This window comes from Theobroma umbraticum, unplaced genomic scaffold (assembly GCF_002168275.2).
Source record: "Theobroma umbraticum cultivar Fairchild unplaced genomic scaffold, ASM216827v3 scaffold_44.0, whole genome shotgun sequence".
NCBI lineage: Eukaryota > Viridiplantae > Streptophyta > Magnoliopsida > Malvales > Malvaceae > Theobroma > Theobroma umbraticum.
Genome location: NW_018397255.1, coordinates 12,765,660 through 12,781,808, shown reverse-complemented (window position 1 = coordinate 12,781,808; position 16,149 = coordinate 12,765,660). Strand labels below are relative to the sequence as shown.

Genomic DNA, 16,149 nt, shown 5'->3' with positions numbered 1-16,149 from the left:
GATTCTAATGGTAAAATTATCCATCCACTTCTGATAGTAAAATTATTCTTAGATTCTAATGGTAATATTATTCATTTACTTCTGGTGGTAAAATTATTCTTAGAATTAAAATAGTGATAGTGTAAATTATTACAATAACCTCTTCTATATCCATGATCATAATTATTAAATGATGTGGCATTCACTTCAGAAATGGATAAATTTATAATTTTTTTATTAGTAGCTCGTTTGTCGCATTCACTTCAGGGAATGGATATTATGATTTTTCATTAATAGCTACATAATAACAAATTTACTTTTCGATCAAGGGACAAAATATAATATATACACTATAAGATGGCAAAATTCACATTAAGGTTGATTTTTAGGAAATGAAAATATTAAAGAGATATCAAGTCACTTAGTTGATTTTTCAAAATCAGAAATCAAATCCTAATTATTAAAATCTTTTTGAAGCTTGAAGATGATGAAAACATAATAATTCTAAAACTTGAGAGATCAGAGAATCGTACTGATAATGCGTTTTGAAATAAATCTGAAAGAATAACTATAAGAGAAATATAAGAGAAAGTATTTAAAGGGAGTAAGAAGATCTCATTCCGCATGTATTTACAAATGAAGTGAAGGGGTCTATTTATAAACTAATAACCCTTTATCTAGATTAAATTTACAAGATGAAGATAGCATTTAGGGATTGGATAGATTAAATTTTAATCCAATCTAATTTACAACAAATCTAGATATAAATAATATAAATAGATATTCACAAAAATATTTATAACAACAATAATGTTTTACAAACAAAGCAAATATAAGGTAACAATAAAACAAAGCATGAAACACAAATATTTAAAAAAGGGAAAGAATTAAATTTAAAAATTTTACTCGATCTCCAACCGCAATATGATATCAAACTTAAGTTGACCTGAATAATTCGTTACTTTTTTTTTTTTTTTTAAATTATTAACCTGCTTTCATTAAAAAGGAAAGAATGAAATAGTTTTTTCCATCAAGGAGAACCTTTGCATCCAGACCCAACCACCATAATGATAGTCTATCCATCCACTTTATAAAACAAAATATATCAACCCCAACATCTCCAAAAGACAAAGCCAGCTCCCAACAAAGAAACAAAAGAAACCATGGAGACCTTTACAGAGCTGCACATCATAGTATCAACAAAATTCTTACTCAATGCAAGATCAAATATCAATACAAACCACCTATTCACTAGTAAGAACAAACACCACATACTCATCCAGGCCACCATCAAAACCAATCCAGGCAAAAACCAAAAGTAGAAGGCAAAACAAAGGAAACTTACTAAAACACTCTAATGACCTCACTTTGTAACTGGATTCCTCCCTTTGCAAAATCATCTGCTCTTTGATTAGTCTTCCTTTTAATATGTCTGATATCCCATGAATTAAGTTTTTCTTTGAACCTTTCGATCCAAGTTTCCTACAAAAGAAAAATATCAGAAAAATGAATAAGAAAACACATGAAGAATAAGAAGGCAGAATATTAAAACAATACAACAAATACAACGAATAAACAAAATCTTGAATGTAGACTCTTTGAACGTTTGTCTGATCGATCGACGTTCCCTAGATACCAATAGGGAAACCAAAATTAGAACTACAACATATAAATAATAGCAAAGAAAATAAAAAAAAAATAACAATATGAGGAACATGACTAACAAAGAAAATGTATAGCAAAAGCTGAAATCGTGTTAAAAAAGAACTCAAGAACCCGAAATCTGGAAAGTTGTTTCCACGCTAAAAAACCCAAGCTGCTGACCTAAACACACAAATCACAAACAATTCAAGATACAGAGAAGCACAAGAGGCTGAGGAAAAGGAAATGTAACCAAAACTGAAAACAAAAAGCAAGGGTGAAAAACAGCGAAAGAAGCTTCTGAAAATCAAAAAGACACCCAACAAGGATAATAGGAAATCGATGATGGACGTGAAGAGCCCAAACATGGTACCTATTTCAAACCACACACTCTATCAACCGTACAGAATGGAATGGTTGGGTTCGAATCCCAATGAACCCAAGGAGTCTCACGTGACTCTACCAATAGAGGAAACACGCGTGCAAAAACAAAAATTGATGAAAATGGCGAGGCATAGAAAGAGCATTAGGTGAAAAAAAGAATAAAATTATAAACAAATCATTAATTTATTTGTAGAGTCCCCGTTAGGGCACTCTACGTACACCCAAACCCAAAAGAGAGCCCCATTCCGAGAAGCCCGTATGTAGAAATATATTTTCATCCTACTTTTGAATTTCTTTGCACTTTACCTATGCTCAACCCATTTCCTAACCCCGTAGAAAACCTCCTCTCGAGGAGCCCGCATGTCACAAAATTAAACAACCCACTTGTCAACTTTTGGGAGCTCCGCTGAGGCTTACTTCTACATAAAGTTGCTGATATTAAGTAATGAGCAAGTCTAAAGGGGAAAAAATTAGTATTGAAACAAAAAGGGCGCAGGCGTCAACCCTTTACAAGGGCAAGAAATACAAGAAAGAATTGCAATTTCTCTCTCCTTTTCTTGACTACCAAGAAAAATACTCGTACTCAACAAATGAAAATAAATAAAAACAAAAACTAAGGGCCAGGGACCTCCGAGCATCATCCAATCCTAACCGTTCGTGTACAGCACTCGCTTTTTTGTAGCGAGTGGGGACAAAAGATGTTCTGTCCCGAAAACCAGCGCAAACCCAAAACCCAATAAGAATCCGAGTAGGAAAGAATTGGCTAGGCGTCCCAGTCCAAGAGAAAAGGGCTCGCCAACAGCATACGGTTTCTTTTTTCGGTTTGTTTGTTTTGTTTTGTTTTAAAGCCTTTACACTCCCTCTTTCCCTTTGCTGTTTCGTTCTTCTGCTAGGGTTTAATCAGGGTTTTCTTCTTCTCCCCTTCCCTTCTATCTCCACCAACAAACAGCCAATGGATAGATACCAGAAAGTAGAGAAGCCAAAGCCAGAGTCACCCATTAACGAGAATGAGATCCGAATCACTTCTCAAGGCGCTATTCGGAACTACATCAACTATGCTATTGCTCTTCTTCAGGTTCCCTCTCCGCTTCCCTTTTCATTTCCTTTACCTCTCATTTCTTGTCAAAATATCTCTGTGTCCATTTTTGTTGCTTGAGTATGTTGTGCTTGTGCGTTTTTGGGTTTGTTTTTGGTTTTTAACATTGGGTTTATTTGCTTCGGATTTGTCATGAGTTTCTCATGTAGAGGTTTCGATGTGGGTATTTTTTGTGCAGGTTTTAGGGTTTTTGGTGTTAGTTACTTGATGGTTTTGGAGTAGTTCTTCTCGTTTGATTTTGAGAAAATGATGCTGTTGGGTCTATTCCATTTCTTGGGTTGTTTATTTGCATTTTCCCTTGTATTCGAGGGGTTTCTCCGGTTATTGTGACTAATGTTTTTGGATGCAATTTTTAGCTAGTAGCTGCTCTATTCCTGTATTGTCTTCAGTTACGAGACATTTGGGATTTTCTTAACTCTTTTGCAGTAATTTATTTGTGTTAATGTTTATATTATTTATATCTGGTATTAGTTGATAATTGTTGATGAGTTGGTGTTAGTTGTCATATACTAACCTAAATAAGGATGAAATTGAATCCCGTCCACGAATTTGCTTTTTATGCGATTTTACTCAGGTTCCCTTCTTTTCCTTGGAGCTGGCTTCTCTTCCTTTTGCTTATTCTATTTTGTGTTGCTTCATTATGAGTTACAGTTTTTGTTTCCCCTACTGTTAATGATGTAATGGTGCACGTTCTTGGTTTTCATTTTCCTAATGGCGTCAGAAAACTTTAGCTTTTCGTGTTAAAGGTGTTTTGATGATGTTTTATTAGGACAAACGTGTGAAGGAGATTGTCTTGAAAGCAATGGGACAGGCAATCAGTAAGACAGTAGCAATCGCAGAGATTATAAAGGTTGGTTTTCTTTTTTATCATCCCTGCATGCTGTTTTCCCACTTTCCTGGATTAGTGATCTGTTTTGTAAAACAGAAAAGGATTCCCCGCTTGCATCAAGATACTGCCATTAGCTCAGTGAGCATAACTGATGTGTGGGAACCTATTGAAGAGGGGCTTGTTCCGTAAGTCTCTTTACTTCTCTATCCGCATTTGTGCACATAACATTTTTGTACTTATGCATCTGAGCATTTAATTTCTCGTCCTTTGCAGTGTGGAGATGACTCGCCATGTCTCAATGATTTCTATCACCTTGTCTGCTAAAGAGCTAAATAAAAACTCTGCTGGGTAAGATTATTTATCTTTTATGCTGTTGGGTTTGTCAGTTTCGGACAATGAGAAAGTAAATTGATGAGATGTTGATTCAGTTGGTAGCTAATCTATTGCTTTCAAAAAAATGAAACTACAGAAAAAACTTTCATATAATGCTTAGCTGGGATAATCAATACACTAGATGCCAGTGCTTAAATGTTTTAATAGCCCATTATACAGAAAATATGATTATATTGCATTTTTAATTGAGATTCTATATCTGCTGGTATGACTTGCAATGTGTGACCGCAGGTATCAAGCTCCACATTATGTTGAACAACCAAGGCCACAATATTATTATCAGCAGCAGCAAGCACCTAAGCAAGCTCGCATTCCATATAATGCTGTTAATGAAGGTGATGTCTGGAACAAGTAGTTCAGCAATTGTTTTTGAAGAGCTTTGTCCTTTTTGAATCTGAAGTCGTTATGTGCGTTTCATTTTTAGATTCATATGGCCGAGGAAGGGGTCGTGGTAGAGGGAGAGGGCGGAGTTGGGCCAGGGGTGGATATGGAAACTATCAAGGTATAATTTATGGATTTTGAATTGTGTTATGGGATTGATGATTTTTCTCTTTAAGTTTTACTTTTATGGAGTATAAATTTGCCTTTTAGTTAGACCATACCTCATACTTCACTCATTTCTTAAAGATAATGGTGGATACTCAAACTGGGGCAGAGGTGGTGGGCGAGGAAGAGGTTGGGGTTATCGTAGTAAGTATGCTTTATTCATAGTAAATACAAGCCGAGTATTTTATTACTTTTATGACGTTTTCTTTTGGTGTGTCTATGCTAGTAACCATCATTGATATCTTTCTTCTTATAAGCTATATAGAAAGCGTTTACAAGTGAGGTTCTTTCTCTTAAAATTGCAAACATGGCTCTGGAGGTTCATTGATTATTTGCATTATTGACTAGTTCTTTGTCAATTTTGTCCCCTTTTAATGTAAATAAAAATTCAGTTTGATCTGATTGACTACAATATAAGGAGTGTCGAACAAACAAAAATTTGAAATAGATCAAATAGAAGAATTTCTACTTTAATTGTTAGCAGTAATCTAGTAGAATCCAAAGGAAATTTATGTGGCAATCATACAAAGAATCTTTTAATTTGGATTGGCAGCTTTTGCTAGTTATAAGTTAGTTACACCTATCAAAGTAGCTAAAAAATTTCTGAAATAAGTTCAAATTGAAGAAAAGCATCTGTTGACAAATGAAACTCAATTTGCTAACTATTACTTGTCAAAATTTGTTTGGCTGCTGTTTTGACAGGTAGTGGTTATGAAAGAGGTAGAGGTGGAGGGGGCAGAGGCTATAGCCGCGGCCGTGGAAGGATGGGTGGTGGTCGCTCAAGGGGTGGTGGCTACTAAAGCATAATCAAGGACTGAAGCTCTTGTTTTTTCCTTTAGCTAAATGCTTGCCTTGGCCTGTGGGAAAAATTATGGCAGTACTGTTTCTAATAGCGTGAGATGTGGCTTAAAATCTCCAGCATTGTTAAGCAGTGGTTTGTGTTTCTTTCTGCATTATATGGATATGGGCAAGGTTGTTTTGTTGGTATTTTTTGCATTTAGCCAAGGGCAAGTGGGTGGGTTATGATTGTGCTGTAAGTCAAGTTACCCTTATGGTTGACTATACCCTATATCATGTTCATATATATCTCTTCATTCCTTGGAAGTCTTTTCTCTTTGCCTGTATTGAATTGAAAATATTTGCCCTGGGAGTAATTCATAGCCATTGGCCAGTAAGGCAATGGAACCAAAAGAAAGTAACACAAATTCCCCTTCCTAACATACTCCATGGAATTAACAAGGTCAGTATGAAACTCAAGCTCAAAATATTAAGGCTTTGCTTGCTAGAGTTGAAAAGTGGAATGAACACGGTAGTAAGAAGCGTTGCAGAAATCAAAAGGGTTCATGGCCTATATTCTCCAAGCCCATCGTATTACCATGCTTACCTTGATAGGCCCTCCCTCCTCTGCTTATTAGTATGGTAATAATGTACACTAAGCGTTCTTTATTTGCGCTGCACAGGCTGCATATTAAAGTTTGTAGATGCTGAGGATGATGAAGAGTATAACAGTTGTTTTGGTTAAAAGTTCTATACAAGAAAATTTTTTTCCCCCAAAACAGCTCAACATTCAAGTATATGCCTCAACGACTTGAAATTGATTCCAAAATTTAGGTTTTAGTTACTTAAAATCAAAGGAATAAGGTTCGCATTATCACTCCACTTAGAATGAAGGATCAAATTTAGTATATATTTTTTATCGGGTGCAATATTTACTACAACACTTATAAATTTAGTTAACAATTGTTAAAAATTAAAAATTTTGTAGAATGTCCTTTTTATTTCTTTATGAAATATTCCATTAATTTTTGATCATTTTTAATTAAATTAGAAGGTACAATGATAAAATTGCACTTATTCAAAAAATGGGTTATAAATTCAATCTACCCCTTTTAGTACAATAATAAAATGCAGGATAAAATATTCTGATTTTTTAAGTTTTGACTATAATTTTACGTGGGTGCATTAGTGTTTGAAATGAACAATTGGTCTCAAATGTGTAAACAAGGTTAATAGATAAATGTGAAATATCTAAAAAAACTTTTCTTTCTCTACTCTTTTCCTTTCTCTCATACCAGTCGACGATGCTTCCTTATGCTGGTCGACGTTCCTGTGGCCGAATCTAGTCAGGGAATGTTCGATTGACACTTACCATACCATCCGTCGTCGTTGTCGCTTCTATCCACTATCGCCATTCTCAATAGAGAAAATTTAATAGGAAGAGAAAGAATGTTTGGGTACCAAGACAAAGAAATTGTAAAAATGAAGATATTATATTATATATAGTGTTAATTTTTAAAATTAAGAGTAGGTAAAATTGTATTAAAAATGTTACCATATGAATAAATTAATCGAAACATTGACGATTGACTAAAGACAGGATTTGTATATCTAACCAAAAATATTTTTTTAAAATGAATTATCTATTTTGAATATTAATAAATCCGTATGAAATTATTATTAAAATTTAAAAAGATCAAAATATATTATTTTAAAATTTATCCCTATAATCTAATGATGTTGGGGTAGCTTGGTCGGGTCCCCATCACTTGTTCAACAAGCAAAATGACATTTGAAATAAATCCTCCCGAGAAAGGTACGCAAAGTTAGAGTTTGATTGTCCATGCATGTATTTTTTAACTTATTTATATATGTCTGATTCCTACTTGTTCACTAAGTCTGTTTTAATATATAACAAAACAAAATAGAGAGAGAGAAATGTTTGTCAAAGCTACATATCCTTACCATTTTGTGTGGAAATTGAGTTTGTGTTTTTCATAGTGAGAAATTCTCTTCTCTCGTCTTTGTTGAAGACAATATGGTATACAGATAAAGTAACATATCATATTGATATAGAAAATTAAATTATTTATTAAAATTTAAATAAATTTTTATTTTTTTATTAAGTTCAATTAAGTTTTTATATTTTTAATTTAAATTAAATGTATTCTTATAATTAATGATTGATTAACTATCGAAACGTCACTTGATATGATGTCACATAGTATTGACATGTAATAACAGATAATGATATAACATGATATGATTAAATAACCATATGATATTTTTACCATTTACATCAAAATCATGTTAGCTTCATATAGATATAAAATGACAGCAGTGTTTGAATTAATAATATTTCATTAAGTCACAAAAATTTATTTGATTTAAAATAAAAGTACATGACTTGATTAAACGTAATAAAATAATAAAAAAAATTTTAAAATATTTTGAAAACTTTTTGAAGTATTATATATTTTTTAAAAAAAGTCAAAAATACAGAAAGAGATGGTCCTTTTGTGGTGTTATGGTTGGTATATATATTAATCTATCATTCTACAGTGTTATCTTATGGGTTTGTTTATATTTCAAAAAGATTCTTGGATATGAACAGTGACAAGTGTTTGACAAGTAAAAAATGTAGCTTCTTTCAACAAAAACAATACAACAATGAACAATGCCACAAAGTTTGTCATGGTTCATCACTTTTCATGCATCTATGCTTTTGCTAAGTCCACATTTATTTGGCTTTATTTTTTTTTTTGATGGATTCCCTTTTAAATAAAGGAAAAGAGAGGATTAACCCTTTTTTGGTTTTAGAGTGCAACAATAGTCAATCTCAACAACAAAATAGTTGGAATAAAGCCTAATTAAGTTAAATCCAATCATTTATTTCAGATCCTATGTTTTCTTTCTAAATTTGGTGTAGAAAATGATCAGCTCCCTCACTAGATGACTTGGAAAGGCTTTTTCGGTGATAGAAAATGTTGGTATATTTTCAAAATAAATTATTATCTCTTCATATGAAAAGTTATTTTAATTCAAAAATTATATCACATAATAAAAATTATGGTCTCTGCCTGTTGAATATGCCTAGATTTGGCAACCTCAGACCTGGTTGAAAGGGTCTCCACAGGAAAGGGAGTAGAAGGGAAAATGAAGAATTAAATACATATATTAAGGGTAAAGTTGTAATTATATATATATATATTCCTTCTTAACCATTAAATATATTATCATTTCCATTTCCGTAAATACTCTTGGGCATTGGAGAAAACTTTAAATATTCAGAGTCCATTGCATCATTTTGTCATCTTATTCTCACCTTGAACCTAACATTAGAAGATTGAAGCTACATATCTATTGTATTTGCATGTCAATTTTGTGATCTGAATTGTGAAAATTAATAAATTAGGATTTTTTTATTATTTTTAAAAAATGAAATGGGAATTTCATGGAAGTTAGTGGCTTGAACCTAGCCATTAAAGCAGCCACATTCACATAATGAACCTTTTTCTTTGCAAGGATTTTGAAAATATTGCTACGTGGGCCACTTTAATCATTAAACTGTCATAACATGCACTCGTGAAAGACAAAAAGAAATAAATTTTCAATAAATATTGTGAATGATATTATTTGAATGCTCTGCATATTTTGGTAATTAGCCATATATACATATACAAATGTTTCCTTCATTTCAGCCAAAATAAATTTACTTGATTTTTATGTAAACCCAATGTGAGTGTGTGTGTGGATTTATATTTTGGGTATATATAGCTGCTCCTCATTTCTTTAATTAAATTTGATTAAGTTAAACCTATATATATATATATATATATATAAAATACAGTTCCAAGTTAGTAATAAGAAATGGTACAAGGCATTCTTCTTTGGGTGCAGTCAACAAAAGTCCAAGCTGTGGTGGCAGCACTGTTTGAGACCTATTTTCAACTTAAGCACTTGGACGCACAGTCGACCAGGTTCATGGGGTTTCTCCAACCCCATTATTGCAAGCTAGCTATTTGGTGGTAAAGACCCAGCCCAGCTTAAGATTGTGCATACATCGGGAACACGCCCCCTCATCTGTCCTTCCCTTCCAAATTCCTCACTGTGTACAAGCAAGGGGCACAGAAAGAGAGAGAGAAAGAATGGAAGGCAGCACGATGATGGTGAGCTCCAAGAATAAGAAGATGGGCTCAAGCAAAGAACAGCTTTATCACGTTATTCATAAAGTGCCTCAGGGTGATACTCCATATGTTAAAGCCAAACATGCTCAGGTATGTCATTTCTGGAAAGGCCGAGACTCTACTCTCTACCATATGTTAGAGCTTTTGCATATAATTAACACACCCAAAGCTGGTGCACCCAAAACATAAGTATTTTTCTTACTTTCTTTTCTTAAGTTCAACAGGGTTAAGCAAATTTAGGTTTGTTCGTGCTTTGTATTTGATGATGATTTACTTGTGAGATGCTTAGATAGTTTCTTGTTCTGGAACTTTCGCAGCTTTTCTGGACGAACAAACTGTTTAGAGATAATTATCAAACCTAGCTAGCTAGGATCCTTTTTCTTTCTTTTCTTGCAAAAACAAAGTTAGAAAATATAATTCAAAGGAAGAGACAAGAAGATGGAAAAGCTATCTTATGAAAACTAACAGAAAATTGAAGGAAGATCTGGGTGGTGTGCATGCTGATTATAGTTATAGATGAGTTGTTTAACCATGGTTTTCCTCGACTAACATAGTCAACAGCATGGTACAAATGAGTAGTGGACTTACCATTTATCTTCGTCTCTCCTTAATTATCCTTTTGTACTGTGGAGATCTAGAAGATCATCCATTAATGTTGAACTTCATCGTATTCATTCATCATTTGCTTCTCTCTGTTTAATATCTTTTTAAGGCTTGACGTATATTTTGTTGTTAATGATGATTAAGGACTGCAATTATAAATCTCTTTTCTCTCTTCATTAAACTACTTTATGCTTGTGATCATTCATTTTTAGAACACTAATCCCAACTCCAGAAAAGCTAATTTAAGCATTTTTTTTGGGGGGGGGGGGATCAAATTTCACTCTTCTTCTCATAAATCTAGTTTCAGGAACACATTGTAAATTCATTTATGTCTCTATATAGCTATAGATCTCCCTTCTCTTTTCAAATATTTCATTAAAATACTTTGTACTTGTCATTAGATTTTAGAATTGTAAGATGTTAAACCAGGAAACTAATTTAGCAAGTTATTGAAATGAAGTTGATAAAATGTCTAAGGATATTGATATTGAAGATGAGTCTTATAACTTCATCTTTTTTGCATTTGATCCAAAATTTTGAACTTTGCTGTATATAGTCCAGGAGAATTTGGTTAGATGGATCGAGTACAATATGTATTGAAACCATTATCAAATTACACATCAGTAATCAGTACTAGTATTTGTTAGCAACTGATTTGAGATTGACAGCAACTGCATACTACCAATTAGCATGAATTTATCGTGCTTTAGCATTGAAATAGAGGTGGGATCGATACATTTCCTTGTGGGGGATAGCTCGAACGTAAGGAAATTAAGTAGTCACCATCTCCTCCTTCTTGTTTGCCACTTTATATCGCATCAATTAATCTGTCAAAGCCTCACAGGCAATTAACATATGAATAGAAAGCCGTTAATAAGCCTCACAAGATACTGAACCTCTCCTTTAGGGCTTAGGCTCTCTCTAAGAGTAGTAGTCCTAACTATAGTAGGCTTGAGCTAATTAATTGTCTAAGTTTAGTCTCGCTAAGCGTTTTGGACAACCATTTGCTTAATTTGCAAAGGTGTAGCAAGCGACACTATCTTAAGAGATTTGAAGTAAATTTCAAGCCTAACCTCACAGGCATCAAGCATCAAATAGTTTCACAATTGCCTAGGATTAATAAACAGGCCTAGTTAAACCCAGTGCCCCTTTGTGACCAGGAAAACCACTTCAAAAATGAAAGACTTTACCATGCAATGCAGATACATGTAGTGCAAGCTGAAAGAAGTTTTTATTGTGATCTACTAGTTTTTTTTTTTTTTGAGAAGCTATTGTGCTGTACTAGTTAAAAGCATAAATTACTAATTAATGGAAGCAGGACATTAACATAACATGCATCTACTGTGATTTTGCTTTGAATTAATCCAGCTGGTACAAAAGGACCCAGAAGCAGCAATAGTATTGTTCTGGAAAGCAATAAATGCCGGGGATAGAGTCGACAGTGCACTAAAGGACATGGCAGTGGTGATGAAGCAACTAAATAGAAGCGAAGAAGCGATTGAAGCTGTCAAGTCTTTCAGGGGCCGTTGCTCAAAACAAGCACAGGAGTCACTCGACAATGTTCTTATTGACTTATACAAGGTATGGATGGATGGTTGAATATTCCATGCATGCATTTTCTATCCCCCGGCCGCAACTGTATATTTAATTTGGTTTGATCAATAATCAATCTGGCAGAAATGTGGGAAAGTAGACAAGCAGATTGACTTAATAAAACGAAAACTAAGATTAATATACCAGGGAGAGATCTTCAATGGAAAACCGACCAAGACTGCCCGCTCCCATGGAAAGAAGTTTCAAGTTTCCGTTAAGCAAGAAACTTCAAGATTACTGGTATGATTTTGATTTTGCTTGATGCTAACTAGCCTCTTAATTTACTCTAGCACAAGCCGCTTCTACTACATGCAAGGAGTATTTATTTGTAGGTATTTACTACTTATAGGACTGCTGCGTTGATAAATGTGACAGGGAAATTTGGGGTGGGCTTACATGCAAAAACCGAACTACCTGACAGCAGAGGTGGTGTATCGAAAAGCACAGATGATTGACCCGGATGCCAACAAGGCCTGCAACTTGGGCCTTTGCCTTATCAAACAAGGCAGATATGATGATGCACGTTCAGTCCTTGGAGAGATCTTGCGAGGTCAAATTCCAGGCTCAGAAGACATTAGAACAAGGAGCAGAGCTGAGAGATTGTTAGTGGAGCTGGAAGCCGTGCAGCCACCATTGGAATTGTCGGATATTCTGGGCCTTGATGATGATTTTGTCAATGGGCTGGATAGGTTGATGAATGAATGGGCCCCTGTTAGATCCAAGAGACTCCCCATTTTTGAAGAGATCTCTTCATTTAGAGATCAATTGGCTTGTTAATATTTGTTCAAAAGGGTGTTTGTGCTAGGGGTGGGATTACTTGTGTTAGATTTGTTGGAATAAGCTATGATGTGAATAGTGTGCAACTTCATACTCAAAACCTATTTGCCCTTTTAAATAAGACTAGTTTTTCTTTTTATTCTATGTCTACGTATGTATAAATTTTACATTAATAAGGAATGAGATGAGTTTTGAGTATATAAATATAATTTTTTTTATTTATCAAGTATATCGTTTAGATTGGAAACGTGGGTCTATAACAAGTGGTATCAGAGTATATCCGAATCTTCATTGATGTGCGGGGTTTTATAAGAGATACAAAAGTTAAAATAGACTAGGGCTAGTGTAATGGTCCCTTTAACGTGGGTGGGTCAAGGGTTAATACAACAAGAGTGTGACTAGATCCCTTTCCTCTATCTGCGGCATGGGTGAGATGGGTGAGATAGAATGTTATATATCTCACATCTTTATTTCAAGCATGGCTTTTGATTGGAAACTTTGTTAAACATGTCTTTTGAGTTGAAAAAGTAGGCTCATGACACATGCTCTTGCTTGAAGAAAGGGTTTTATCTATTTTCTTTTTATAGTAAAACCTCTATAAATTAATACCTTGAGAACCACGAAAATTTATTAATCAATCGAAATATTATTTAATCGATAAATTACTAATTTATAAGTTTATACATTAATTAATAAAAAATTAATTTATCAAGGTTTAGGATTTAGGGTACATTAGGTCAAGCAAAAACATCTATAAAAAGAATATAAAGTATTACAAATGGTAAAACTAAATATAAAGTATTACAAATGGTAAAACTAAACACAATGGCTTCTCATCTCGAAGGTGTAAAGAAATCAACAATGATGGGGTAGGATGAAATGCATAAAATATTATGTGAGTACAACATAAAAAATCTAAATTGTACCCAAACGCAATTGCAAAAGTATGTGTAAGAAAAGTTTAACTTACAAGTAAGTCAAGCAACAATATCAAATACGATCAAGAAGTCATCAAAGTATTTATCAGCCAACATTAAAAAATGTGATGCCAAACAATACAAAACTAAAAAATTCTCTGAGTTAGAGAAGGTACTTTATGAGTGGTTTGTTCAATAGCAAGAACATGAGAATATAATCGGAGATCTAATCATAGAGAAGGCAAAGGAGTTTGTTGCTGGTTTTACATACACACACACAAGCGCACGTGTCACACAAGTAATATAATAGTAAAAAAGGTATTGTCTCCACAAAGAATTGTGTCTAATTTCTTGGTAAATACTAAAATTCGACACCCTAATCTTATCCAAGTAAATCTAAGTTAAAAATTAATTAAAAATTAAAATTAAAGTACCAAGACTAAACTAAGAAATTAATGATAAAACTTGCTAGAGAATCAATGTTAAAGCCTAGGATTATAGAATTACTTTACCTTTTATTTGAATTTAATCTCTCTCTTTATACTTATGTCAATGGGTTGGTTGCTACCCTAAAGTCCAAATTTATCTACAAGTCTTCGTCAAGATGTTGTAAACATATCTATCATAATCAATTTTTCATATATCTATGTAGATTAATTAAGGTAGGTTCACTAAGCTTATACTCTAAATTCGGTTGTATATGGTATTTAAGTATATTTATATCCTAAATACTAATGAAATCACCTAATCTCTAAGTGAAATGAACACACGTTATTCAAACCCTTGGTTTATTCTAAACTTCCTTTGTCAAGTTGCATTTGGAAACCTAACTTAGTCTAATTGTTGATCAAGCAATAGAAGCAATAAGGATAGATTTGAAATAAACAACACAATACCCATTAATAACAAGTAATTGAAAGTTAAAATATTCAAACTATATGAAGAAATCAACCACAATCCTAGAAAAAGATATTTAGCTCATCATATTTACAACAAAGTTCAATAATATCAGAAAATAAATCATTTCTACAATAAAAGGTAGAGAGTGAAAAAGAAAACTAGTGAGAGAAATGAGTTGCTGCAACTCTTTAGACCCAATCTTCCTTGATTTCTCTCATTCCTCTTTTGTAGAAAGATTTCATTTTCTATCTAAAAAGTTCTCTAGCTCCAGCCCCATTTTCTAAACCAAAAAGTTGCCCTTTATACCATATATCGTAGCAATTTGATAAAAGAATTGAAGGTTTAGATGTCATTAAGTCATTGTAAATGCTGCAGTGCCAAACATATTGTTTACCCTAATGTTGAGACTCGTTTGGCATTGTGGCACCAAAAGGTTGGCACTGTAGCACCAAACATTCTATCTTATATGCTTATTTTGCTAACTGGTTTGGTGCTGCGGCAAAAGACTTGAGGTTATGGAACCAAACCTTTTGTCTTGGGTTTACAGCAATTCTGCTTCTTCTGAAGCGATTTTCAACCTTGATCTCATCAGCACTAGATGGAGTGATGAACATGGAAGTTGTAGCTTCTCCTCTTAACTTTCTAATAGTCTAAAAATCACCTTGATTAGACTTGTTTAACTCATGTTACACTTGAAACACCATAACATGTTTAGCAACCACTTCAAACCAAATTGTATTCATCCATTACCATTTACGCTCCATTTCCTCGCATACATTTATCAATAAGAGACTAAATTAGTGGAGGTTGAAATTAGGACTTTTAACAAGAAAGTAAACTAAAATTGCTTAAAATGAAAAAGTATAACATAATTGAACTATTACTAAGAAAGCATAAAACTAACTATAAATTACTTAAAAACTAAAAAACTTAGCTCTATTTTATGTTCCAATTATGTGTAAGATAACTCTATGTAATAGAGTTATCAGAGTTTATGAAAAAGATGTACCCTATAATATGCCAGAATTCCATTTTTCTCAATATTAATTCAAGTGCTTTAAATCAAGACATGGCGTCAAGACATATCGTCGTTTCGTAGAAAGTGTGCTTGTTGATATGGAACTCATGGAGAGCAATTTGCAGTCCATAAAAGAGAAATTAGATCAATTTCTCATGAAAGATGTTTTTAATAGGCTACAACCAAGTCATTCTCTTGCAATAAAGCAACTTGAAGGTAAAAAAAAAAAGACAAGGAAAGATTTACAATTGTTATTTGCTGTAATGATGATGATCATGAGAAAATTCCTTTATGGTTCATTATCAAATATGCTAAACCATGGTGTTTCAAGAATGTGAACTTTAACAGTATGAACTGCAAGTATCATGCCAACAAATTAACATGGATGATTGAGATTTTATTCTAAGAATATGTTCAACAGCTTGATAGAAAAATGAATGGTAGAAAAGTTCTCTTGCTTGTTGATAATTGTCCCGATCCTCCAAAAACTATTGAAGGTTTAAAAAATA

At 33.3% G+C, this 16,149-nt stretch overlaps 2 protein-coding genes across 3 annotated transcripts; both read left to right on the top strand.

Moving 5' to 3' along the window:
• The first annotated feature begins 2,699 nt into the window (after positions 1 to 2,699).
• On the top strand, positions 2,700 to 5,972 carry LOC110409252 (Alba DNA/RNA-binding protein). Its single transcript, XM_021418540.1, has 9 exons — positions 2,700 to 2,825; positions 2,954 to 3,079; positions 3,870 to 3,950; positions 4,026 to 4,114; positions 4,203 to 4,277; positions 4,554 to 4,657; positions 4,747 to 4,824; positions 4,950 to 5,012; positions 5,571 to 5,972. Exons 2-9 carry the CDS (start codon positions 2,957 to 2,959, stop codon positions 5,666 to 5,668), a joined length of 711 nt encoding a protein of 236 aa, XP_021274215.1. The 5' UTR covers positions 2,700 to 2,825; positions 2,954 to 2,956; the 3' UTR covers positions 5,669 to 5,972.
• Positions 5,973 to 9,578: 3,606 nt separating this feature from the next.
• Positions 9,579 to 12,944, top strand: ATSDI1 (Tetratricopeptide repeat (TPR)-like superfamily protein). Of its 2 annotated transcripts, none has more exons than XM_021418654.2 (4): positions 9,579 to 9,922; positions 11,804 to 12,016; positions 12,176 to 12,268; positions 12,404 to 12,944. In XM_021418654.2, the coding sequence occupies exons 1-4, from the start codon at positions 9,794 to 9,796 to the stop codon at positions 12,803 to 12,805; spliced, it is 837 nt and encodes a 278-aa protein (XP_021274329.1). In that variant the 5' UTR covers positions 9,579 to 9,793; the 3' UTR covers positions 12,806 to 12,944. The 2 variants fall into 2 exon arrangements, with proteins under 2 accessions (XP_021274329.1, XP_021274328.1); XM_021418653.2 differs by having other exon boundaries at positions 9,594 to 9,922; positions 12,113 to 12,268.
• Positions 12,945 to 16,149: the final 3,205 nt, after the last annotated feature.